Below are 27950 nucleotides of genomic sequence, written 5' to 3'. Positions count from 1 at the left end.
GTGTAAAAGTGTTCCTATTTCTCCACATCCTCTCCAGCACCTGTTGTTTCCTGATTTTTTAATGATGGCCATTCTAACTGGTGTGAGATGGTATCTCACTGTGGTTTTGATTTGCATTTCTCTGATGGCCAGTGATGATGACACCAAAAGCAATGGCAACAGAAGCCAAAATTGACAAATGGGATCTCATTAAACTAAAGAGCTTCTGCACAGCAAAAGAAACTACCATCAGAGTGAAGAGGCAACCTACAGAATGGGAGAAAATTTTTGCAACTTACTCATCTGACAAAGGGCTAATATCCAGAATCTACAATGAACTCAAACAAATTTACAAGAAAAAACCAAACAACCCCATCAAAAAGTGGGCAAAGGACATGAACAGACACTTCTCAAAAGAAGACATTTATGCAGCCAGAAAACACATGAAGAAGAGTCTGTTTTTAATCTGTGTAAGTTTAGGTGCTACTACTTAAGTCTCCTTGTGGTACTGAAATTCTTTCCACAGCTGCACCTCTCAAGTATTTGCATTTTCTAATAGCAATGATATTATATTGTACACTCTCTTATTTTATGTCTATGTAGGCAACCATAAGACAGATGTTTTGGCTGTGATGTAAATCATTTTAGATTGCAGCAAGTCTATAGAATAAAACTGCCATTGAACATGTTTTTTATGTTTATTACTAAAGAACCTTCTTAGTTCTATTCTCTAGAGAACACTGGCCATAAATTTCAGTGTCTCTTTAGTCAATGACATTTGTACTGACCAGAATAATTTTGTGTCTGGAGAAGATGTCTGCTATTATGAGAGTGTTTGTTGGAAGATGTTCAACTTCTGAACTGAACTCTAGCTTCACAAGTAGGTCCTGGCTCCTTACAGGCATTTGATCTGGATCCTGATTATTAGTAAAAGGCAGTCAAGGTTTGCGATCTGCCAGGAGTCTGAAATTTCCCAGGCCATGTGTTTCTGGAAGATTTCTCTTGTATCAGTCTGCTGGCCAAGAATTCCTTTTCTATTTGTACCTTCTAGAATTCCTCTTCAGTGAAGGCACTGAGAATAAACAAAAATTGTATTACTTTGTTTGAACTTCATAATTTTGAAAGAGTAATTTCAGTCTCCCTCAGAATTCTTGGTATCTTGCACAATGAAAACTGAAGTTTTAGCAACATGAAATGTGCATAGCATAGCACACAAAGATGGTCTCAGTGCTTGGGCCATATCAAATCCCATTCGAGCCTGGCTGTTTATTTGTGATTTTTTTTAGGTAATTCATTTCCTAAGGAAGGTGAACATCTTTTGGAATGACAGTTTTCATAAATCACTCTGTTGTAAGTAGCAAATATGTCCTTGATAGGATTTTTTTCTCTCATAAGATGTAATTCCTTATTTTTGTGATCATTGAAAGCCATTTGTGTTTTATTTTAATTCACCTAATTTTCATAATCATGGTATCCCCAAAGGTTCTGGGACACGTTGTCATTCATTTTGTTGAGGTCATTGAGGCCGAATGATAAAACCTGAAAACAATAATATCCAACTGAACAAAATAAATGTAACATCCTAAAATGAGTAAAGAAAGAGGTTCTAATAAAAAGAAAAAAAATCCAAATCTGATTTTTAAAACACTTAGTAGTTTTTAAATGTGAGAAATGTATATTCAAAATATACTCTTTTAGAAATTTGTCACATATTAACTTATTTCTCTGGAAAAAGAAAGATTTCATAGGCATCCTCAAGTCTTGGGAGCTGTAAGATTTCAGATGAATTTGTCTACGCTTAAAGGCTTTCACTGGGGAACAATTTCCAGATGCCTGCTCTGCCAGGCCTCGTCCTGGGCCCTGAGGAGGAGACACTGTTCCTTTTCTCGAGAGTCCTAAGGTCTGATTGTGAATACAGAAAAGAAAAGTATCATGGGAATATGAATAAAGGATGTCAGAACTGAAGAGATGAAAATGAATCCTCAGAAAATTATGAAGTTAAATCAGCTGGATTTGGCAAATACAAAATGTTAGCAGGTAGAGGGCTGGAGAAGGGCTTGAAGGATAAAGCGGAAGAATGTTGATGGGTTTATACCTTGAAAAAATTGACACCATTAATTGAGATAAAGCCTATAAGAAAAGACTTATAGGACCAAATTGGACATGCGTAGTTTTTTGATTTGTTAGTGTTAATACCTAGGAGTTAATTAGAAATGTTGGATTTAAGAATGGGGTCTGGGATTGTTATGTAGATGATAAGGAGGACATTGAAGCAAATAAAATCACTTTATCTTCCTGCAGTTCTGACATTGATTTTTTTCTTTTTGACCTTATACATGTTTTAAAGATTTGTGATTTTCAGTATATTAAATGATTTTCTCAATGCAGCATGTAATGAAAAGATCCAGGTCTTTCCAGATAAATAGATGGGCATAGATCATTAAATATTTTCTTACATATTTAAGGTAGTCCTTCATAAATCAGGGTATTGAATTTAGTTGGTTTTTTTTTTTAATGAGAAGAGTAATAGCTTATTTCTTTCCCATAGGAGACAGCACAGAGAGCCTCTGATTCTCTACACTAAGCAGGAATCGTTGCACTGATAGTCTCTGATGACTTTACTGAACTTGGCTTTAACCTTCTTAATACCTTATTTCTCTAGAGGGAATAACTGAGAATGACTTCTTAACCCTCGTTTCAGTCCATTGATTGGTAACTTGACTTTTCGTTATTTTAGGCAGACCTTAGATGTCTTCTAAGTCCAGATTTAATTTCAGTTTCAGCTGCTTCAGTAAATGTTTATCAGAAGCAGACCTTGCTTCTCAATTTTTTTGTTAGATGAGTGGTTGTCAATCTTTAGCATCATCACTGGAAAGGCTTGTTACAACACAGACTACTAGGACCTACCTGCAGAGGTTCTGACACAGCAGGTCTGAAGTGAGGCCTTGGGATTTATATTTCTAGTGAGTGCCCCAGGTAATGCTAATGCTGCCAGTCTAGCAACAGGGCTTTGAGAACCACTGATTTAGAGGATGTTGCAGGTTGTAGAAAACCTACAGCTGTATATTTTATGTTAGATGTCTTATACTATACTATGCTAACCCAGTTTTCAGGAAATTTCGACTCATTCCCTTAAGTACTAGCTATTAAGTGGTATTTAATATATGAGAGTTTCCCAATTTCATGACATCCTTATTATGTATTCCCACTTTGGAAAAAAAAAACTTTGCTATACATTATAAACAGTTAAGATTCCAGAGTGATTAGCTGAAGAAATTTTGGTTTTAAAGTTCTACTAAAAATAATGCAGGGTATTTTATAATTGGGAGGATTCTTGGAGATCAACCTAATCAATCACCTCATTTTACAAACAAGGGACAGGAAAGGGGACTCAATGGTGCAGTGGATTGGCCAGACTGAAAGGACCTATAAATTAATAGCTAGCAACCAACCTTGATATAGTATGGATAATAATAAAAATTGTATGACAAAAAATGACAACATTATCCCATATTGAGACATAGCTAGATGAGTTATCAATTATATTTCTTTACATATCGATTTATCAATAAGAAAGTTTCTTAGAATATTTTCTTATTCTGCCATTAAGATTAAAAAGCTGAAAATAATCCCCAAATTTGATATTTTCAATGTAGTCAATATAAACAAGTACTTTGAATGTCTAAAAAATAAATTGAATCTTATTATTCCACAGCAGGGAGTTTAAAGGCTATTACAGCATAGAGCATAGATTGTGTTTAGTCAGCTGGCAAATGGCAGTCATAAGAGACCTGAAAAATTCTCTCCTGAAAGAAAGAATTATTAAAAGAGGGATCATGTTGCACTATTAGTATGATAAAGTGGTTTAAGCTACTTGGCTATTCTGACTCATATATTAATACATCATTTAACCTCCTTAGTCTCATTGACATGGTTTTTGTCTTGAAGACCAACAAATTATAGATAAATAATCCCTTTGAAACATGTTCTGTTGCTTTTTCCCCTCAGCACAACATACTATAAAAGCAAAAATATTAGATATATTTGGAACACACAGGAATGAAAGGCATTTACCACTCTCAAAAAAAAAAAAATCAGATAACACAAAACAAAGAAGCCACAAGTAATAAAATGAACCTCTAAGTGTTTAGGGATTTTTATTCCACAATATGAAAATACAGGATGGGGCTCTTCTTCTCTATGTTTATGTAGAGAAACTGAGTCATGTAGGCTCTTTAGGTTGGCAGGAGTGAGAAATAGTAGAGAGAGTTTAGAGAGAGAAATGTTTAGATATTAAACTTGTCTTACAATCTCAGAAAAATTATTTAGTCCTTTGAGCCTTGACTTTATCATCATAGATGCTGGGCTAATACCTAGGTGAGGGGATGATCTGTGTAGCAAACCACCGTGGCACACGTTTACCTATGTAACAAACCTGCACATGTACCCTTTAACTTAAAAGTTGGAAATAAAAAAATAACAAATAAATAAATTTAAAAAAAACTAAACAAAAGAAAAAGAAGAGGATTACAGCTGCCAGTCACCAGGTTCTATGCCTAGCATTGAAAGAGCATGGTAAATAGAAAACTCTGATACCATTTGAAAGTGATTATATTCTTACCCTAAAGCACTTTATATTATTATATTTGATTAAATTAATGATGCATATGTGCATTGAAGAGGCTGAATATTCCTCAAAGCAAATACCCTGTGAAGTTTTAGTGTTAGTATAAAGAATGAGTTTACATTAAAATAAGAAAGAGACAAATGAATCTTTCATATGTGGGTTTTGTCGAAAAGCTTTTGTGGGGTCATTTTATTAGAGCCCTCTAATCCATTATTAACATGATTAAATCTAAAGTTAATAGCATTATGTTTCAGTAAGCAGTATATTAATTGAATTTCTTCATTAACCGTAACTCTGAAATATTAATCATTTAGGAATAATAGTAAGTCATATAAACACTGTAATTACTTGAATACATAAGGTGTTAATATAATTGGGAATTATGAAAATACATGTTATGATTAGAAGGCTCAGTAACTGTTTTCAACATACCCTTTCTTTCTGCCTGCTATATTCACTTATTCTCTGATTACAGGCAAAATGAGTAGTTTTCTGGCTTTGGTATCAAAACACAAGCAAACAAGGATAGAGGTAATGCAGAATTTTAAATGTTCTTTTTCTCCTAGAGTAGAACGACACACACTGGGACCTATCAGAAAGTGGAGGGTGAGAGGAGGGACAGGATCAGGGAAAATAACCAATAGGTACTTGGCTTAATACGTAGGTAATAAAATAATCTGCACAATAAACTCCCATGACACAAGTTTATCTATGTAATTATCTCCACTTGTACCCCAGAACTTAAACGTTTAAAAAAAATAAAATAAATGTTCTTTTCAAGAATGAGTTATTCAATCACCTAAAAAGAGTGTTCTTATTTTCATTTTCACAATTTATGTTTTATACACTCACTTTTTCATCAATTTCTAAATATGTCAATGTTCCAAGTCTGTATTGTTTGAGTCATTTATTAGAAACATTTCACAATAATTTTGTACTGTAAGCTTTGAGTATGTGAGAACTGACTTATAGAATACAGCTTTCTGAAGGAATGCTAAAACCCACCCAGAAGGAGTGGGTAAGAGAAATTTATAGTTGTAAATTTATCAACTGGATGTGTAATCTCTCTTCCCTTAAAAAAGGTGGTAATACATAAGTGGAGTGGGCTTAACTTTGCCTAATACTCATCTCCTTAATTGCAACATGCCTTTTTGATTTCTGGAGAGGGAAAGTATATACATTCATTTGACTTGGAGATATAAGTTTAATCACTAAGCAACACTAGTACCATTACATATAAATGTGAATTTTTGACACATTAATATTTGGATAAGTAAAGTAAAAATTAGAAATAATTACACATTTATTTGGACTTTATATGTTGTGTATTTCCCACTCTCCAAAATATCAGAGAATTCTCAATTAGCAATATATTGAATAATTTTCTTCAAAACATAATACATAATTTCAAAAAGCAAACAGGCTGAAGTGAACTATAAATATATTTCAATATTTTACCCTAGTCATCTTAGGTCACAATAATAAAAATTGCCAACAAAAAATTCAATAGTACAATTTATCAAGCATTCTCTCTTTTTTTAATTATTATTATTGTTATACTTTAAGTTTTAGGGTACATGTGCACAATGTGCTGGTTTATTACATATGTATCCATGATTGCCATGTTGGTATGCTGCACACAAGCATTCTCTTAAGATCATTCTAGATAGTTATCTTATTTAAACTTCATAACAACGCTTGTGATAAGTTCTTTCATTATTGTCATTTTAAAAAGAGAGGTGGACTTCCCCATTGCCACTATAAGTAACTAAGTACTTCAACTGCCATTTTTCTCCCTCCAGCACCATGTGGATACTGCTAAGGAGTTGCAGAGTTCGTTCATGTTGACCCTAGTAGCAGCCTTCGAATCTTTGTTGAACACTTGTTTAAGCAGTCACTACTAAATAACAGGGGTTCAATAAGTGAGGAATAAATGCATGTGCATGAGTGGGGAATACAGAAAATGTTTTCTTTGACTGTTTGGTATGTATTTTCACATTTATTTGGTAGACTCCTTCCACATATATTGAACTGTTATGGATAAAGAAATTGCGGCTCAGAGAGATTAACTTGCTTAAGTGAGATTTGAGTGTAGTTTTCTCTGTTTTCCTGGCCTTTGTTCTTATTTTGCCAAATTACCTGGATATTTTGACCCTGACATGTCTAGAAACCTAAGCTCTTTTGAACAGGTCTAGAAATAAAACTTGGCCACCAAGCAGCATAGAAAGTTCTTTCCATGCTTTTGATGGAGCAAGTGTCCTGAAATTCCTTCATCCAAGGGCCCCTGACTGAATCTTGGCCCCTGACTGAAGCTTGAGTGCATTAAGTTACTGATTTAACAAAACTGGTTATCTGATTTTCTCAATTCCTCTAAGATTGTTGTAGGAAGAGACTGGCAGTAATAAGGGAGGCACTGCTGGCACATTGAGAAATTTCTGGGAAGAGGGAGGCGAGAACAGCACATTCACAAGAGTGTAGGAGATTTAATGTCAAGCAATGCACATTTCAGTATTACCCTGTTGGGCGGCCTGATGCAGCAAGTTGACAGACTCTGGGAGGGACCCATTTCTAAACTGAAACCTGACAGCTGAGACTCTGCAGAAACAGATCCCGCCATCCATGCTGGAGGCAGTTATTTGGCAGATAACGTGAACCCTTTTTTGATATAAATTATAATATATGATGTGATATGATATAAATTGTGAAACACTGATGAAGTTAAACGTCCCTCTTCTTTACTACCATTATAATCATATCCTATATGCCTTGTCATAATCTTAGAATATTATGTTGAAAATATTTCTACTTTCCTCCACTTTGTGAGCTTCCCAATACCAGAGGGTATGTGTATATATTCATGTACATACACAAATATATTAATATATATATACACACATGCAGAAACACATGAATATGGATGAATCTTACTGATTTATCCATCTGCAATGGCATAGACTTGATTTATAGTAAAATTTCAATCCTGCATTTCCCCTCCCTCTCCTCTCTTTAACGTTTGTTCATTGGGGCAGTCCTCTTAGGCTTTGCTTGGACATGCTTTCCCCCAACTCTCTTTGACATTTGTTTATTGGGGTGGTCCTCTTAGGCTTTGTTTGGACATACTTTCCCTCCCACTCTTAGGTAATAGATGTAGTAGCCCCAATTCAAAGTTTTATCTTTTCCTTTCCATACACTAACTGTGTGTGTGAGAGAGAAAGATTTGGGAAGTGAAGAGAATCCAGTGAGAAGATTAGGGGAAAAGAGAATCCATCAAGCATGGAGTTTCCAATTGCTGTTGTAGCTTTCAGGAAGTCCATGGTCCTGGTAAACCTCCCAAGCTTGATTTGAGGTGCCTGGGCAGACAGTAATCTCTCTCTCCTCCTTGGGAACACAGGTGCCCCCTAGTCCAACTTCAGTTGTCTACAAAGAAATCCTCCTCACAAATCCACCCTTATCTCTATTATCTACATGCTATATATTCTTGAAGCATTGTGAACTCTGGAATCTGTCATCAATTGTATCTGGTACCTGTAAAAATTTCAACTTTCATACTCTGTTATCTATATAAGGAGCTCTCACCTCTTTAACAAATGTTGGATTCCTTTTTTTCTTCTACATATACCCAACAGATTTCTTAATACGTGGTATGTGCTCAGTAAATGTTGGCTAAATTTAATAACAAGGACTCGAGACTCCACAAAGACTTGCTGATGGTCTATTATTAATTTTTCTATTTCTTAGTTTATAAAATGAATCTTACCAATCAAAACTTGTTCTTTATATCTGCTTTCTTTCTATATTACACACACATGCACACATTCACACTATACCTTCATAAAAATAATGAAAAAATAAACTGCTTTTCTTAAAATTATAGATAGTTTCTTAGGTTTGGAGGAGATTCTAAAGGTTTTCTGGAACAATCACACATACAGTGTCTATTATTCATGCTCAGCATTCTTGATATATTAATAGAATCACTCTCTTCTGCTCCCTCTTCAATTTCGCTATAGCAGAGCAGCAAGGGAACAACTTAAGATGAGGAGAGAAATAGGAAAGTGAGGACAAGGGTTTTGGTTAGCAAAGTTTCAATAAAGGATCATGTATTTTCTCATTTCTTCTTATAACTTTGAAATTTCCTTGGTTTCCTACTGTGATCAAAATCTTGCTAAAACATACTTACAAATGAGCTCCTGACCTCAAGGAATCTAATTAGCAATCAATTGCAGTTTTAGGGTAAATGTAAGTAATTATACTTAACATGCATCCTCACTTTTTTCTGTTTTCTATACAGTATTGGTTTCCTAATTGTATTCACATCTATTTTTTGTGAGAGTAGGCTAATAGCACCTAATGCCTAATAAATAGCCATATCAAATTTTGTAAGACACAGAAATTGAAGTAATTCAACATCAATAAAAGAAGATATAGACAAGTACTGTTGTGTTTCTGTGAAGACGGTAAAACTGTATTAAAAATAGACTATTTCGTGGTTTGGGGAAAAGTGTAGTATATTGTCATATTAGGCGGATAGTCCATTGCAGAATACCATACACTCTTCACCCTGAATGGAATCAATAGGAAATATTTTATTATGCACATATATAACTATTAATTCTATCAATAAAATGCTTAAACTTTAAAAATCTGTATTCGATAAATTAATGTTAAATGTTGCTAATTCATATTTCTCTTGCATACTTTATCCTAGAACATCTGAACTCATTAATCGTTTATCACCTGAAGAGCTTTTGATTCTCCTGACCTCACCTTAAATTACCAGCCTTAAGAAAGTATAGATCTAGCTTATTCCATTTTGTGCTTTTATGCTAAATTTAATGCTTGGCTTGGTGGTAATACGCATTAAATCAAGGGTTTCAGAAGCACCTGTTTTGGATGAATTTTCTCTTTACTGTATCATGTTCTATTTAATCCCAACTTAGTCTGCCTGATTCTCTCAATCAAAAAGCAGAATCAAAGTCTAACCTTAAAATCAGAGATAATTAAAGTGCATTTTGACATCATCTTTAATGTGATGTCACCCCATTCTCCTAATATGAAGTAACTCCTGGACTCATCACCTTTTACAGATATGTAGAAAGTGAAGCTTAGAGAAGTTGAGGAAATTTACCAAGGACTACTGAGATTATTAGTCCTTGAGTCAGGCCTGAAATTCGGTCATATTTATCATATAAATTTTCAGTCATATTCATCATATTTATCACTTTAGCCCCAATCATAAAGACTTTATGAAACAGGAAAAAATATAAATAAAACTAAATACTTTGAGGTTTGTTTTATATAAAAGGAAGTATTTCAGGGTTGAAAAGGATCAGGTTTGGAATCTAGAAAAATATGGATTCAAATCCTAGCTCCACGACTTACTATTTGTGTAACCTATTTAACCTGAAACAGAAAATGGCTATATTCCACAATTATTGTGAGTATTAGAAATTAGAAAAAATTCATGTAAAGTGCCTAGTATATTTAGATCTGGTTTAATGTTATTGTCGTCATGATTATTAATTTCAGAACGAAGTATACCAGTTTGATCTATGTCTAAAGAGTCACATTTGTGTCATGCTTTCAGGTTGTCAGGATCAGATTTCAAATATGCTGATGCAGAATATAAGAGACAAACCTGTCGCATTCTGGTGATGAAATCTCTGAGGATAGGCTTCTAGATACCTGCATAGTGGTTAGGAGGGTGTGAATCTGTGAAAGGTTCTCTGGAGCCAGGAAGCATGACCCTGAGCTAAAAGTTGTCTAAAAGTCAGGAAAAAGGAAATGCACCACGATTATAAGACAGAAAAGTTTGAATAAACATAATCTAAACATATTATAAATCACCAAACAAAATGTAGCCTTTCTCTGAATAGAGAAAGAGAAGGAAAAAATCATGATAAAGGGAAATAATCAGAGTTAATCCCATAGAATAATATACAGATTCCCTTAGGGATATTTTAGGAAGGATGTTTTCACAAAAGATAGAGCATTGAAATTCAGTATTGTCAATGTAAGTGTGGGATCGATGTTCAGCTGTTGTCCTATCTTTTTTTAATAAACGAGGCAAAGCAGATAGTTTCTTTTGACCACAATTAAGGAAAAGACTGCCACCTGGTGAATATCTGAGGCTTTCCAAAATACATATATTAGTTTCAAACATCTGGCTGACAAAAACTTAAAAGTAATAAAAAATATTTTAAATTACTTTTCTTTACTTTTCAGTGGATTATAGTTTTTTCACGATGCAACACTAGCAGAGGTTTTGTTAAAATGCTATCAATAAAATTACAAGTTTCCATGAATTTTTGCACCATTTTATTAACTGCATCTTTTTTTTTTTTTTTTTTTGAGAAGGAATCTCGCTCTTTCACCCAGGCTGGAGTGCAGTGGCGCGATCTCGGCTCACTGCAGGCTCCGCCCCCCGGGGTTCACGCCATTCTCCTGCCTCAGCCTCCCGCATAGCTGGGACTACAGGCGCCCGCCACCTCGCCTGGCTAATTTTTTTGTATTTTTTAGTAGAGACGGGGTTTCACCGTGTTAGCCAGGATGGTCTCGATCTCCTCACCTTGTGATCAGCCTCAGCCTCCCAAAGTGCTGGAATTACAGGCGTGAGCCACCGCGCCCGGCCAACTGCATCTTTTATAGGTCACTTAATTCATATTAAAAGTTATCCAAAAAATATGAACCACCATGATCTATATTTCTTTGGGTTTCTTTTTGCTTAATTGTCTAGCAAAATGAATTTTAAAATGACATTGTAGGATGAAAATAATACTAATCAATTCCATTCATTGTATACCTGATTCAAAAAGCAGAAAGTAGGCAAAGGTTGTTTTTCAATGTACTGGCACTCTACTGGGAGTCTTTGCTTCTCCCTAGGATTTAGCTCCTTCAGTATATTTTCTGTGGGGCATGAGAGGTGAGAAATCAGTCCCTAATTTTTTTTCTTCTAGTAAAATGTTGCCCCCCACCACCTATCCTGATGTGTGTGTGTGTGCGCGCGTGCGCGTGTGTGTTCATATGTGTGTATTTGCACATTAAAATAGAAGTTAAGAAGTCTCTTAATGATGGCCATTCTAACTGGTGTGAGATGGTATCTCACTGTGGTTTTGATTTGCATTTCTCTGATGGCCAGTGATGATGAGCATTTCTTCATGTGTTTTCTGGCTGCATAAATGTCTTCTTTTGAGAAGTGTCTGTTCATGTCCTTTGCCCACTTTTTGATGGGGTTGTTTGTTTTTTTCTTGTAAATTTGTTTGAGTTCATTGTAGATTCTGGATATTAGCCCTTTGTCAGATGAGTAGGTTGCAAAAATTTTCTCCCATTCTGTAGGTTGCCTGTTCACTCTGATGGTAGTTTCTTTTGTTGTGCAGAAGCTCTTTAGTTTAATGAGATCCCATTTGTCAATTTTGGCTTTTGTTGCCATTGCTTTTGGTGTTTTAGACATGAAGTCCTTGCCCACGCCATGGCCTGAATGGTATTGCCTAGGTTTTCTTGTAGGATTTTAATGGTTTTAGGTCTAACATTTAAGTCTTTAATCCATCTTGAATTAATTTTTGTATAAGGTGTAAGGAAGGGATCCAGTTTCAGCTTTCTACATATGGCTAGCCAGTTTTCCCAGCACCATTTATTAAATAGGGAATCCTTTCCCCATTTCTTGTTTTTGTCAGGTTTGTCAAAGATCAAATAGTTGTAGATATGCGGCATCATTTCTGAGGGCTCTGTTCTGTTCCATTGATCTATATCTCTGTTGTGGTACCAGTACCATGCTGTTTTGGTTACTGTAGCCTTGTAGTATAGTTTGAAGTCAGGTAGCGTGATGCCTCCAGCTTTGTTCTTTTGGCTTAGGATTGACTTGGCAATGCGGGCTCTTTTTTGGTTCCATATGAACTTTAAAGTAGTTTTTTCCAATTCTGTGAAGACAGTCATTGGTAGCTTGATGGGGATGGCATTGAATCTATAAATTACTTTGGGCAGTATGGCCATTTTCACGATATTGATTCTTCCAACCCATGAGCATGGAATGTTCTTCCATTTGTTTGTATCCTCTTTGATTTCATTGAGCAGTGGTTTGTAGTTCTCCTTGAAGAGGTCCTTCACATCCCTTGTAAGTTGGATTCCTAGGTATTTTATTCTCTTTGAAGCAATTGTGAATGGGAGTTCACTCATGATTTGGCTCTCTGTTTGTCTGTGATTGGTGTACAAGAATGCTTGTGATTTTTGTACATTGATTTTGTATCCTGAGACTTTGCTGAAGTTGCTAATCAGCTTAAGGAGATTTTGGGCTGAGACAATGGGATTTTCTAGATATACAATCATGTCATCTGCAAACAGGGACAGTTTGACTTCCTCTTTTCCTAATTGAATACCCTTTATTTCCTTCTCCTGCCTGATTGCTCTGGCCAGAACTTCCACAACAGGTGCTGGAGAGGATGTGGAGAAATAGGAACACTTTTACACTGTTGGTGGGACTGTAAACTAGTTCAACCATTGTGGAAGTCAGTGTGGCGATTCCTCAGGGATCTAGAACTAGAAATACCATTTGACCCAGCCATCCCATTACTGGGTATATACCCAAAGGAGTATAAATCATGCTGCTATAAAGACACATGCACACGTATGTTTATTGCGGCACTATTCACAATAGCAAAGACTTGGAACCAACCCAAATGTCCAACAACAATAGACTGGATTAAGAAAATGTGGCACATATACACCATGGAATACTATGCAGCCATAAAAAATGATGAGTTCGTGTCCTTTGTAGGGACATGGATGAAACTGGAAAACATCATTCTCAGTAAACTATCGCAAGGACAAAAAACCAAACACCGCATGTTCTCACTCATAGGTGGGAATTGAACAATGAGAACTCATGGACACAGGAAGGGGAACATCACATTCCGGGTACTGTTGTGGGGTGGGGGGTGGGGGGGGCGGGGACAGCATTAGGAGATATACCTAATGCTAAATGACGAGCTAATGGGTGCAGGAAATCAACATGGCACATGGATACATATGTAACAAACCTGCACATTGTGCACATGTACCCTAAAACCTAAAGTATAATAAAAAAAAAAATAAAAAATAATAATAATAAAATAAAAACAGACTCTTACTCATTCCTGTCTGTGTTCTGTACCTCCTTAGTGGTGAAAGACTGGTATATAACATGAAATGTGTCTTTGGATATTACTATTACCTGTCTACCCCAATCAAGGCTTGTTCACGTTTGAAAGGATACAAGAAACAAGCAAATTTTCGTAGCAGTAAACTTTTACCAATATAATGAGAGTAATCCACAAACAACTGTTTATGAAGGAAACAACAAAATGCCAGCAAAGCAACAAGCAGAAAAGTATTGTTGCTGTAGAGTGCTGTTTTATCAAAGTCTTAGTTAAGTAACGGGAGGGGATGAATGGTGATGAAACTTTAAAAAGGGACCATAAAAACACAGGCTTTTCCCAGCAGACAGGGACACTCAGCTATAAAGTTCTTTTCCTAATAACGGCAAAGATTCTGATAAAAGTCCTCTAGGAAAGCAAGGAGAGCTTGCTTGTAAAAAAAAATGTCACACCTCCTAACAGTCTAGCATTTGCAGAGACCGAGATGTGTATATTATCAAATAGGCTAGAATTTGCTGGAGTTGAAATAACATCCATTTTATAAGATTTTACTTTAAAAGACGGATTTTTGAACCATTGCAGAATCTGCAGTGTCTTTGCAATTAGTCAATTAGCCTTGATGCAAGGAAGTGACGAGTTCAGTGTGAAAGGAAAAAGGATCAAATAGATAATTCAGACACAAGACAGTTACGAAGGGAAGAGTCCAGACAGACAAAAACAGACTCCTTATTCATTCCTGTCTACGATGTCTCCACTTCCTTAGTGGCAAAAGACAGAGATAGAAAGAAAAAAACACACATTGTATTTATAATTGTGTGCCATTTTAGTTTATTTTCAGTTGATAACTATAAGGTATAGCTACATTTGCACCATCAGTAAATTTGATGTAGTTAAGCCCACAGTCAGAGTTCAGCTATCTCATAGTAATCCTTTTTGTTTCTTTTAAGTCTCAATTTAAAAGAATCTACTAGAGTTTGTTAAAGGATAATATCAAAATTAGATGGTGCAACTCACTTTTGCAGTAAGCTGCAGAAGCCCAGAACAGGCAAGCAGGTTAAATAGGAAAATAACAAAACAATTCACTCTCTGATAGGGTAGAATGTAAGAAAATGAAAGGCAAGAGGAAAAACACCCACACATACACATAAAGTTACGAGCAACCTATGTTGAGCATTACATAGAAATGTTTCCAATTTATGAGCAGTCTACTTAGATTGCTTTATTTTGCTTCAGCTCTCACAATTACTTATGATTTTCCAGGGCAGGAAATGCAAGTGGATGTAACTATCATAGGACGTGAAGGGTGTACCTAATAGTAGTTTTCTGTTAAATACAGTTCAGATTTTGAAGCTTATATTTCTTAAATTTTCAGGGCATTTGAAAATCTAAAAAAAAAGAAAAGAAAAGAAAAGAAAAAACAAAAAACCTTCTGCAGGTAAAATAAATTAAAAACTATTTTTGCAGGTACCTGTTTTTCTCCACTAGGTTTTTTGTGGTTCAATAACAGCTCCACAGCTCCGACGACTTCTTTTCTGATAGCATGTAATAGAGCATCTCCCACATAGACATTAAAGCTTAAGAGTAGTTCGATGAGCTCCAAGTTCTCATTTTCAATTGCAATGAGGAGAGCAGTTCTTCCGAGAGGATCGATGCAATTAATATTGATTTTAAAATAAATTTCAGCTTCCTCTAGGGATTTCTTGACACTCGCATAATCTCCCTTTTCCACAGCATTCAGGTAGGCTTTTTCTGACGGCGAGAGTTCTGATTCTGCTCTTACTATCCTCAGAGGGATGCGATCCCTATAGGGAGCATTACCATTTCTTTTGTAATAGAACTGAGCCATGTTTCATGCCATGCTATTTCTTTGTCTCTGAAAGTAGAAACAAAAAACACAAAGATCAGTGTTAATATGCTTTTAAAATTGTTAAGCATCATACTTCTTCTCCAACTCACAGTGATATCAATAACAACAATACCATTATTAGTAACTACAAAGAGTTAAGGCTTTTTTTTTCCTTAAACAATATAAATACTAAATAGTTGTTCAATTATGTGGAAACAAAGTCTTCTTCTAAAATAAATAAAAAGAGATTAACATTTGGTAAACTATTTAAAAAGTTACTCTGAAAGTGAATTTTACCAGAGAATGCGTTTAGGGTTTTGGAAATTATTTACATAGTTTATCATAATTATATATAGTTTTCAGACAACCACTTTGAATATCGGAGGCCATAGTTTTGACATCTCAAAACTAGACCAAGGATATTCAAATATATAATTCATTGTCAATTTTTCTAATTGTGGAAGTGCTATTGAGATTATATAATACCATTACGTTTGCAAAATATTGTTAATTTGCCATATATTTGTTTTTTGTTGTTGTTGTTGTTGTTTTTTTTTTTTTGGTAGAGACAGGGTTTTCCACGTTGCCCAGGCTGGTCTCGAACTCCTGGGCTCAAGAGACCCAGCTGCCTTGGCCTCCCAAAGTGCCAGAATTATAGGCATGAGCCACTGTGCCCTGCCCTCTATACTTAATGCTAGTAAGTAGTGACATCAAAGTTAATGTAAATTAACAACATTAATGTCAATAAAATATACTGAGCCCAATGAACATAATTACATTTTTTTCTCTCTGTGAGTTCATTGAGGGGGAAAGATGTGTACTGAGAATATTAATCATCAAGATGAGTCTAAGCAATTCAATTTCCAAAAGAAGATTTGGAAAGGATTAAATAGAGAGAGAATTCATTATAAAAATGTTATTTTCTTCATTCTACTGTCTTTAAAAAATAACAATAAACCACAAGGCAGGAATGTATTCATTATAATTTTTTTATTTAGAAGTTAAAGTAAGGATATAGTTGAATATGAGAAAATTAATTCAAATAAATGAAAGCTTATCTTATAATAAATTAACAAAGGTACTGGAAGCTATATTGATCTGGTATCATCCTAGTGATAGAGATTCATAGAAAAAAAGTATTACATCTTGAGTATGATTTCTTTGTTGCTGTTAGTTCCTCTTGCATACTTATTATCTAACCTATTTTATTTTTCTAAGTTATTGAAATTGAACTCACATATTTATCTGGATATGTTTGCTCTGCAAAATTAAAATGGATAGGGTGTTCTTAGTACTTAAACATGCATATTCTTTTTAAATGATTTTTTAACCCTAATCATTTTATGAGTAAATTAATTTGATTTGTATAATGTTTTAACCATAGCTTAAACATGAATTACATTAACAAATATAATTATATTTAATAATTTTTTATTTTGGGAAATTTTACATTGTTTGCATATTACCTCAATTTATTATTTTAATTATCAAGGAATTAATTTTTACCCTTTGACATCCAGATAATTCATCATGATTTCTGAGTATCTAGGTGTAAGAGCTAATATGAAAAACGATTATTTCACAATTGGTATCTCTCTGGCTTATTAAACATAGCATTTTGTATAGCTACCTTCACAGACTAAGCAAAAAGTGAGTGTTCAATATGTATTAATTTTAGATGTGCAAATTACTTGCTTGAAGTCTGATTATAACTTTAGTATTGTGGGGATGCTTTAACTCACTCTAGAATAACAGGAATAGCATTTATATTATAGAATATCAAGGAGAATTTAATATTCCTCCAATATCATTAAAACTTGAGTAAATCAAGATGATTATGATTCTATCTATGTCACTGTAATTATCTGATCCTGAATGCCCCCATTTTTTGCATCAGTGATGCCACTACAATGTTGGCCTTGGAAAGGTAGTTGACGCTCCCTTCCTTGGCACCTTTTTTCTCAGTCCCAGGTCAGAGTCTGTAACAGTGTGTGGGATCAATGCCATGACCATCACATTGTAATTTTATCAGGACTAACATCTAAATTTTTCATAATAATAATGACTGGTATTTATATCTGATTTCAGCATTATGCATACTCTTTATTATCTCAGTTCTTTCTTATCCATGATTCTTGAAAAAATATATGAATTTTTATTTTAGAGTTGAATTTAACTTTCCTACCAATAATATTTTTAGCTTGAGACCAGTGTTTGAATGTAGCTCACCCAAAATACAGGTTAAAATGAAAATACACCTGCACTTACACACATGCATGCACACATCAGTTCTGCATGTGAATTATGATTCAATCAAGATTAAGAATCATGCTAGAGAATGAGAAAACTATTTTATTTTTTCATTTAGTTAATTTTATCAATAATGCTACCAAATAATTAGGTAGAGAACAGCATCTTATTTCTCATTGTCAAAGTACAGAATGTCAGTGACATTAGAGATTAGTGGACAAAACAGAAGCTACTAGAGAACTTTGAGGAAGAAGGAAGATAAAAATAAATTAAGCTTATTAATATCTATTTCATTTAATCCAGATAACTTCGACAAATGTAAACCATAGAAGTTCATTTTAAAAAGAGTTACACTACACAAAAAAAGAGACATATTTTAGTCAGCACTGTAATTAAGAGATGGAGGAGGTAAGGGATATTTGCATTAGGTAATCTATTTCTCTATCCACAAAGTGGTGAAATCAACACTTAACCAAGGAATGGGTGAGAAGCTGAGAATGAAAGCATTAGTGCTGAGAAAGGTCTTTTATTAACTTTTATGACCTCTTTCAATCTCTTGGATTTGAAATAAGTATGTAAGAATTTATGTTAGGAAGTCTAGACAGATTTTAAATACATTTAAAATGTAAATACATTTAATAAATAAAATTTAAATATTTACAATTGAATCTTAAAACACTCACAGGGAGAAAGACACACACACACACACACACACACACACACACACGTAGAGAAGAGAGAGAGAGAGAGAACAACTTTGATGGCTAAAACCTTAACATAAGGGAGTAAGGAAGATCTTATAATTTTTCAGCACATAGACTTGTCCTTGAGTACTTGAGATGCAGATACTAACTGGAGGACAAAAAAAATCAAGTTTAACATTTTAAAACTGTGCTATATAAATGCAATAGCAAGTAGCAGGTACTGATAAGGCTGATGAAATCTCTGAGCTGACACACTTATCAGCTATGGAATTGCTACTGGATAGAAAGCCTGTTAAAGAACAGGAGACCCAGTATTGCAAATATGTTGACCTGCAATGTCAAAATAAAACATTGTTCCTGGTCCTCCACTTTTAGAATGAACTTTGGAGGGGAAATGATTTCTCCCTCCATGAGACTGCAGAATTTTAAGAATGCTTTCATTTTAATGTCTCCTGTATAACACCAGAAGTGGAATGACTGATTGGTCAAATTATATTTAGAAGATTTGGAAGAGATGAGGAGTGATGGGGAAATAACTCAACTTCTGAAATGTGATTTTTTACATAAACTAAAAATTATTTCCCCTAAATGTGTTGAAGATTAAAAAGAAACAAGAATGTAGAGAGAGCTACAACTTGACCTTGATCCAAAGAGAAATTAAAATTGTCACTAAATATGAAAACTACAGTTTTCTAAGCAACATAAAGATATACAACCAAAAATTTTAGATATTTATATGTATCTGAAGGCATATTGCCTAAAGGATAAGTTTAGTTATATAGTGGAAAGAACAGTGAATTTGAGTCCCAAGGAACACAAAGGAAAGGAATATTTAATATAGAGAGATCTCCATTGTTTAGTATGTATTACTAAAGGGGAAATGAATTTCCTTGAACAACATTTTATTTTCTTCCCTAGTTGACTGTGAAAACATACATGTTTACAGGTGTGATCTCATGACACAGTAAGAAACAACTCCTATTTGTTATTAAGATACTATCACACATATGTAAGTTGCATTTGTACTTTGTCTGGAATCTAATATGAAATAACTTTTCCCCAAATAGTGCATTCACACACAATCCAATCAGAATCTTTTCTTGATATTGTTCTAACTAACATATTATCTCAATAATCTTCACATAACATATACTCCACATAAGAGCATAATGGTCTGGTTTTTGCTATCACTCTGAATTCTAGATCTTTTTCTAATTTCCTTAGGCAAGAAACAATACATACGTTTCAGCAGCTGCAAGTGTTACATAAAAAATATTGCATATGACTGAACTGTTTTGTGACTTAGTCCAGTCAAAAATTAACACGAATTTTCTCTTGTTTTCATGATGTCAAAGTGCAATGAACTACTAAATTTCTTTGAAAAGTTGTAGGGACATTTCTGTAAACCATGAAGATAAGGTTACATTACTCAACAACAACAACAAAACTACTTTACTAAAATATTTTGACATTTTATCATAGGATTTTAAAGATGAAAATCAAGACTATACTTATTTTCAAAATTCAAGTCCCTTAGATTGAACAAGTACCACATAAAAAACTAAACGCCATCTCCATTTTAATTTCCTTTTAATTTTATTTTCTCATCTTCTTTGCAATGGTATATTCCCATTTTGAAATCACACATATCTAGGGGAATGGTATAGGCAGGGCAAACAATGTTATTGAGCTGGATTTTTACCTCATTGGATTGAGAAAACATATCTTTTAGAAAACAATGTGTAATAGTCAAAGTTTGAAACTCCACCCTGAGAGTGAGAAAATATGCATCAATCTATTACTCTTTTCCTCTGATTTCAAAAGAAAAGATGTTCTTTCCTCATTCCAGCTGCTAATCTTGCTGTCTGAGCTTTCATCCATTCCTATTTCTCTAATATTTCACACCAACCTTCACCCTCTTTCATACCTAAAGCCTCTTTCTGCAAACCTTCTTCCCTTCATGTCACAAATCTACTTAATTCTCATTAAATTATTTTTAAATTGTAATTATCTTTGGTAATTCTCTCTGTCTTAGCTCAGATTTTTTGTATTTTATGAACTTTAAGCTCATCTTCCATTTACTGATTTATTCTCTCTAACATGGTGTTTATCCTCATCATGAATAAATTTTATTTTTCTTAATCATGTCCTCCTAGTTGCCAAATATATTTGGCTCTTTTCAAGCCGTACGAGTTTTCAGTAGGTTCTGGTGATGAGCCTGCTGAAGTGAAAGTGGTGCTGTCTCGGGCTCCCTGACACTCTTCTCTAACGCTCCACCTCCTACCTCAACATGACCCTTCTCTCAGTGGTTTCCACAGACTCCTTTTCTTCTGTCTAAAGCTGAAATATTGATATGACCAGGGTCCTTCTTGGGGCTGTTTCCTTTATCTATCACTGTCCCTATTCTTATCATCACTTGCTGTTTAAAATGTTCCCTGAAAAACATACATATGTTTTTATTATTATTATTATTATTATACTTTAGGTTTTAGGGTACATGTGCACAATGTGCAGGTTTGTTACATATGTATCCATGTGCCGTGTTGGTGTGCTGCACCCATTAACTTGTCATTTAGCATTAGGTATATCTCCTAATGCTGTCTCTCCCCCCTCCCCCCACCCCACAACAGTCCCCGGAGTGTGATGTTCCCCTTCCTGTGTCCATGTGTTCTCATTGTTCAATTCCCACCTATGAGTGAGAACATGCGGTGTTTGGTTTTTTGTCCTTGCGATAGTTTACTGAGAATGATGGTTTCCAGTTTCATCCATGTCCCTACAAAGGACACAAACTCATCTTTTTTTATGGCTGCATAGTATTCCATGGTGTATAGGTGCCACATTTTCTTAATCCAGTCTATTGTTGTTGGACATTTGGGTTGGTATGTTTTAAAATATCCTATAAAATCTACGTTGCCAGACCACACGCCTCCCTTAATATCTGGACTTCTGCTATCCAAGATGGTAGCCATTAGTCACATGTGCCTATTTAAATGTAAATTAACTATAGGTAAATAATATTAACAATCATTTCTATGTCTTACTGGGCAGATTTCAACCGCTCAGCAGCATTCCCTCACTACAATGTTGATGTTCATCATCTTTTACACGAGCTACAGCAATATCTTTCCAAATGATCTTACTGATTTTCGTCGTGCATACTTCCTGTTTATCCTCCCCAATGCCACATACCTAATCGTTCTAAGATGCAAATCTCATCAAATCACTTTCTTACTGATAGTCTCTAAAAGGCTGATAACCATTCACAGGTAAAACACAAACTTATTATGGAGTACTGATTGCTCCGTGATCTGGCTTCCAAGACTGTCCCAGGGAAGCTTATTTTACACTGCCCAAAATACCAAACTACCTGGCTAGTGTAACTCTAAGCCTCTTATACTGCTCTTTATAGTCTGAGTGCCTTTCCTTCCCTTGGGCACTTAGCAGCTCCTGCCGGGTTTTAAAACCTTTCTGAAGCATCATAGCCTCTGATGATGTTTCTTTTCTTCCTCTCAAGGCACAGTTATATGGCCCTTTTTATGCATCTTTACAAACCCTGTGGATCTCTTAGATTTAGAACATTTCTTACTGGTGTGTATATAAGAGACTGTGAAGTAAACAGTTCTGCATCAGCATTCAAAATTTGTAGGAGAATCAAGGAATTAATGATTATAATCTTAGAGTTATTACTCTGCCATTTTAGATTAAATAAATAGGGTCAAATTGTCTTAACCACTTGCCTAAAATTGTTTTAGCAGTTCTAGTCAATAGCTGTTAAGCTATCAAATCACCTGTGCAAAATACTTTCTGTTTTCTTTTTCTTTTTTTTTTTTACCTGTTTTCTGCACATCTTTACTACTAAGCTTTTGGCAGCTGTATGAGGAAATATAACTGTAATGTATAAATCAACACATGGCTAGCTCATGGCTCAGAAACATGTTTCTCACCTTTACTGACTAAAATCTTCAGAATGGCAAAAGACTTTAGTAATTTGCTGACATTTACAGGGGAATATAAGCACAGAGGGAAAAAATCAAGACATCTTAGAAAGCAATTTGAGTATCTTATAATAGAAGAAGTAGAATTAGTGTACCAGATAACAGGAGAATAAAACATGCATATTAATCTGTACAAAATTATAAAAAGGGATAGGAAAAAAACTTAGGAATAAGCAAACATTAAGACGGAATAATCACAGGTGCTGGTAGATCAACACTAGAATTAACCAGTGAACTGGTCATGAAACTCTCTCAGTTTGTAAAATATAAAAGTTAATAGAAATAGAGAATAGAAACACAAGAGCCAATATCTATAAAACAGCAGTTGCAGAAAGTAAAAATGAAATAATCGAGCATAAGGACTATTTTTATTAGTAATGACCAACAACTTTAATAGTTATAAAAAGATGCATAAGACATCAGAAAGAATTCATAGTGTCACACTGGACATGTAAGAACAACTGCCTTAGGGACAGAAACTATTCTAAAGGAGGAGGGAAGTAGCACATCCCCCATGAGACTGCAACCTCACAACTTATTAATAGCTATGTCAACATTAATTAGTTGTTTGTTCCCTAAAATTTTGCTCAGAAAAGACTGTAAACCAGTAACCACTATTTACATATAAATAATCACTATTTACATCAATAAATTTCTTCATGTCTGTTTAGGTGAGATAATATTTTGCCTACCTGGGCAAGCAGCCCCCTTATTAAATAAGGTTACTTATCAAGACTCTCTTCAGTAGTCTCTTTTTGCTAAATCCACCAATCATAAGCTATTAGGTCACAAAAATTGCCTCATCCTAATAATTTTCCCACCTTGAAAGATCAGCCTGAAACCAACTGAGCCCGGGCCAGAAAAACTGTATATTACCCTGCCCCCTTTGGTGACATGGTAAAATTCAGTCCAGGTGACACTCTTCTTTACTGTTGTGAGTTCTATTGAACTTAGCTTTGCTTTAATAGAAGTTTGTATGGTGACATATTTGGGGTGTTCAATATATAAAGAATCAGGTTAACATCATACCTCATAACAGTAAATTTGGAGGGAATATTATAAAGAGGTATTGCTTTAAAAATAGGGAAGAAAAAACAGAAGCTGTAATTTTATATCCTATTAAAATTACTTAAATGCAGGAAGGAATAACATTAGTCTAGTGCATATGACCTCAGGTTTTACTTATAGACCATGTTTGGACATAGAAGTACACTATAAGGAAAGTATAAAGATGAAACAGGCATGTCACAGCGGCTCACGCCTGTAATCCCAGCACTTTGGGAGGCCTAGGTGGGCAGATCATGAGGTCAGGAGTTCAAGACCAGCCTGGCCAACATAGTGAAACCCTGTCTCTACCAAAAATATGAAAAAAAAAATTAGCCGGGCATAGTGGTGTGTGCCTGTGGTCCCAGCTACTTGGGAGGCTGAGGCAGGAGAATCGCTTGAACCCAGGAGGTGGAGGTTACAGTGAGCCGATATCATGCCACTGCACTGCAGCCTGGGCAACACAGCAGGACTCTGTCTCAATAAAAAAAAAAAAAAAGAGGATAAAACAAAAAAGTTTTCTGCTATTTAAATAGTCAAGAGATTTTTTGTCTATTTTACTCACTGAAATATACATGGTGCTCAGGAAAGGGTAATAGAGTAAAATGTTTAATGAACATATCTATATGTCAAGATTTGTGTTTCAAACGTTGGCAATACCATGGTGAATGAGTACCAATGTCCTGCACTCATAGAGTTTATGATCCAGTGGAAGGAACCCACGAAAATTAGCAAACATAATAATTATAAATTTCTATAAATCCTATAATGGAAACAAGTTTTAAGATGAGACAGAGAAATTTGCAGGAGGAGAAGAGATGAAGACCTGCATGAGGTCAGATGAACAGGGATAGTCTCCCTGAAACATGAGAAATGACAAAATGCTAGCTATGTGAAAAGATGCAGAAAAAATCATGATGTTAAAGGAACCAGAAAAACTTTGAGGCAGGAGGAACAGGATGCATTCTAGGGAATGACAGAGGGCCAGTTGGCAGGAGTGCGATGACTAAGGGAAAAAGCGGAAGAGATGAGTCTGCAGAACTAGACTGTAGCCAAAGGATTCAGGACAAGGCCTTTGAAATTTATTCTGGGCATAATAGAAAGTTACAGAAGGGCTTTGTGTGAGATAATAACATAATCTGATCTCATATTTTGAGTAATCTTGCTCTAATCTTTATTTCTCCTAGCCCCTATTATTTGGCATAATTTGTAGAATTTGAAGTTTTTTAGGAATATATGTAGATGCATATAAAATGTAAAAACAAGAACACGTGCATGAATGTTATTACTACAGCAGAAGCACTTGTACTTCTTGCACTGCGTTAAAGACTCATTACTTGTCTTGTTTACAATGAAAGCATAACTTATCATAAGAAAAACAATATTAAGAAGAAATGTGAGTGAGGGTGGCAATACATTTTACAAATAAGCATTAACAAGATTAGACAAAGAAAGGGAAATCACCTGTTTCACAAATGACTTATTTCACAGCAAAATATGTTCAGTGTTTCCCACCACAATCAGATCCTGTGGCCCATAACTGACCTCTGGTTTCTAAATTTGTGTGTGTGTGTGTGGGTATGTACGTGGATGTGCAAACGACAAAAAAGATTAAATGCTTAAATTTGGATGCATATATAGAATTTTTGATAAATATATGATCCTTCTATTTTAAAAAAATCACTTATACCAATTAGGAGATTATTGCAAATATAAGAAAAGAAACTATGTGGCTTAGGCATTGCTGTTGGCTTAGGTTTTTGCTGTTGTTGCAGTGGTGGCGGTAGTGTTGTGTGTCTGTGTGAGGGAAAAAGCCAGAGACAGAGAGAAGTAATTGGACACAAACTGCAGAGTAGTGTATTAACAGGGAAGCATGACAAATTAGAGTCAGGAATGGAAAAACAATAACTGACATTGAGACATCTGGTTAGAAGTTTTGAAAATAATATTTTGTAGCACCATGAGAATGTTTTCTAAATAGATAAAGTTAGATATTAAAGCACGTAAAATGATAGGAAAATATAAATAAATATTAGTCTACCCTTTTGATGGAGAAGAGTAAAAACTGGAGAAATGACTTTGGAAGACACCCTATGCATACATAGCATTTAAAAATTCTTTTTTTTATTATTATACTTTAAGTTTTAGGGTACATGTGCACAACGGGCAGGTTTGTTACATATGTATACATGTGCCATGTTGGTGTGCTGCACCCACTAACTCGTCATTTAACATTAGGTATATCACCTAATGCTATCCCTCCCCCCTCCCCCCACCCCACAACAGGGCTTAATACTACAACCTAACACACAAAATTAAAACACAAAATAGGGAAATTATTCAAAATACATATGACAAAGAAGAGTTTATCAAGTAGAAAAGAAAAACCACTAAGATTCAAAGAGTATAATGAACAGTCCTTTCAGAGAAAAGGAAATATAAGTAGAAAATGTTTGACAAAGCATTCACCTTTGCTGACCTCTAAAAGCTTAGAAATCTACCAATAAGATAAAAGTTATTGTGTGCCATGTGATCAGATTACAGACAAAAGAAAACCCAATACTAGAAATCATGCAGTTAAGGAATTTCTTCATAAATTGCTGGTGGTCGTTTAAACTGAAGGGAAATTGGAAATACGTGTATCACTCTTTTGAAAGGTTCAAGTTGTGTAACCTAGAAATATCTCCTTTCAGGAACTTACTCTAGAGTTTTGTGGTAAAAGGCAGGTAATATACACATAAAAGTAAACACAATTCTGCTATTAATTGTTGGGAAAAAATAGAGAGACTCAAAAGCTAATAATGGTCAAGTAATTCAATGAAGTTCTGAATATTTATTTAACAAAAATGTTCAGGTATTAAAATAATGCATATTGCATTTTACTGTCACAGGAAAATAATCATACTATGATAAGTGGTAGTCATGGTTAAAATTTTAAATGTAAGAATGCATCTGTAACAATGAAAAAACTTACACTAAAAAGGAGGTAACTACAGTTATAATTAAGAAAGGTTACATATGGGTAATTGGTGATTTTTTTGTTGTTTAATAATGAGAACATAATACATCTTGATAAAAAATAAACATTCATCACAAAATAAAAGTTTATTTTGTTAAAAGGAATGATCATCTGTCCTTAATAACTAGCAAGTCTCTCCGATTTAAAAGATATTTGACTTGTTTTTGATGACTTCGAAAGCTAACACCAAGACTAGTAGGTAGAAATTACAAAGAAAAGCTTGCTTCTCAACAGACGGTGAACTTTTAATAGTATAATACTTGTCCAGAGATTAAATACTTTATCTCAGAGGCTAGACGACTCCCTGTTGCCGGCAGTATTCAAACATAGAAGTGACAACTTGAAAGCAGTGTGGGAGAGAGGATTCAATAACCAGATGGGTAGCTAAACTGGATAATCTTCAGTGAATATTAACACTGTGATTCTATTTGTCTCTGCTTTTGACATTGTCTCTGCCAACAAACCATGTGACCTTGAACACATTACTTTGTCACTCTTTTATTTTTCCATTAGTTATATTAAATGATCTCCATGCTTCAATCAAGCTATAACTTTTTACTTAATTAAAAAAATACTATTGTTCTCCTTTGATACATGATTTTTCTGCTCTTCCTCATAGACTGGGTGTCCCATCAGTATATACCACGAGGTTTCCAAAGAAACTATTTCCAGAATTCTGTAACTGTTCAGATAAACACAATTAAGAGACATAGTTTCAAATGTATTTATTTTATGATAACTAAAAAAGGAAGTTTTTGAACATCATACAGTTAGAATTTTCTAAGGTAGCCTTCGGTCTAAACATGTTTTATGCAATGCAATTAATTTGGCTATTTTTTACTTCTAAAAATAACTACTTTTATATAAAATATAATCTTTCTTTAGATAAATATATATTTTTAAAATAATTAAACGTATATGTTCAATTAAGCTGGATTTAGAATTTCTTATTAGGAATACAGTTTTACAAATTCACACATGTAATTTTCTTTGTTATAAAATAAATTCATCAAAAATGGTTTGTTCTGGCATATTCTGTGTTGGATCAGGATGATTTTGCAGGCTGAGGATATAAAGTCACATAAAATACAATCCCAACAGGTAAATTTTGTTGTATATGTAAATTATACCTCAAATAAAGCTGTTAAGACAACCACCACCACCAAACCCTGACCAAAGAGAGGACATTATGAAGTGGAGGAGGAGCCTTGTTGACACTCCATGGTAGACACCTTGTGGCAAGGTCTTCAGTTTAGACATGAGCAATGTTTTTGGAGGATTCAGAGGAAAAAGCCGCAAGCTCTATCTGGGGGGTAAGAAATGCTTGCTGGAGGAGGTGGAGCTTCACCTAAGTATTT

General features: G+C 34.6%; 1 protein-coding gene across 1 annotated transcript in view; it reads right to left on the bottom strand.

Moving 5' to 3' along the window:
• TRPC4 (transient receptor potential cation channel subfamily C member 4) overlaps nucleotides 1–27950 on the bottom strand; it is a 236363-nt gene that overhangs the window by 139566 nt on the left and 68847 nt on the right. The window contains exon 2 of the mRNA XM_032150422.2: nucleotides 15203–15607. Within this exon, the coding sequence (XP_032006313.1) occupies nucleotides 15203–15580 (378 nt within the window). The 5' untranslated portion in view covers nucleotides 15581–15607. The remainder of the gene's footprint in view (nucleotides 1–15202; nucleotides 15608–27950) is intronic.

Source organism: Hylobates moloch, unplaced genomic scaffold, assembly GCF_009828535.3.
Source record: "Hylobates moloch isolate HMO894 unplaced genomic scaffold, HMol_V3 SCAFFOLD_4, whole genome shotgun sequence".
In the NCBI taxonomy this organism is placed as follows: domain Eukaryota; kingdom Metazoa; phylum Chordata; class Mammalia; order Primates; family Hylobatidae; genus Hylobates; species Hylobates moloch.
This window is presented reverse-complemented; position numbering and strand designations above follow the sequence as displayed.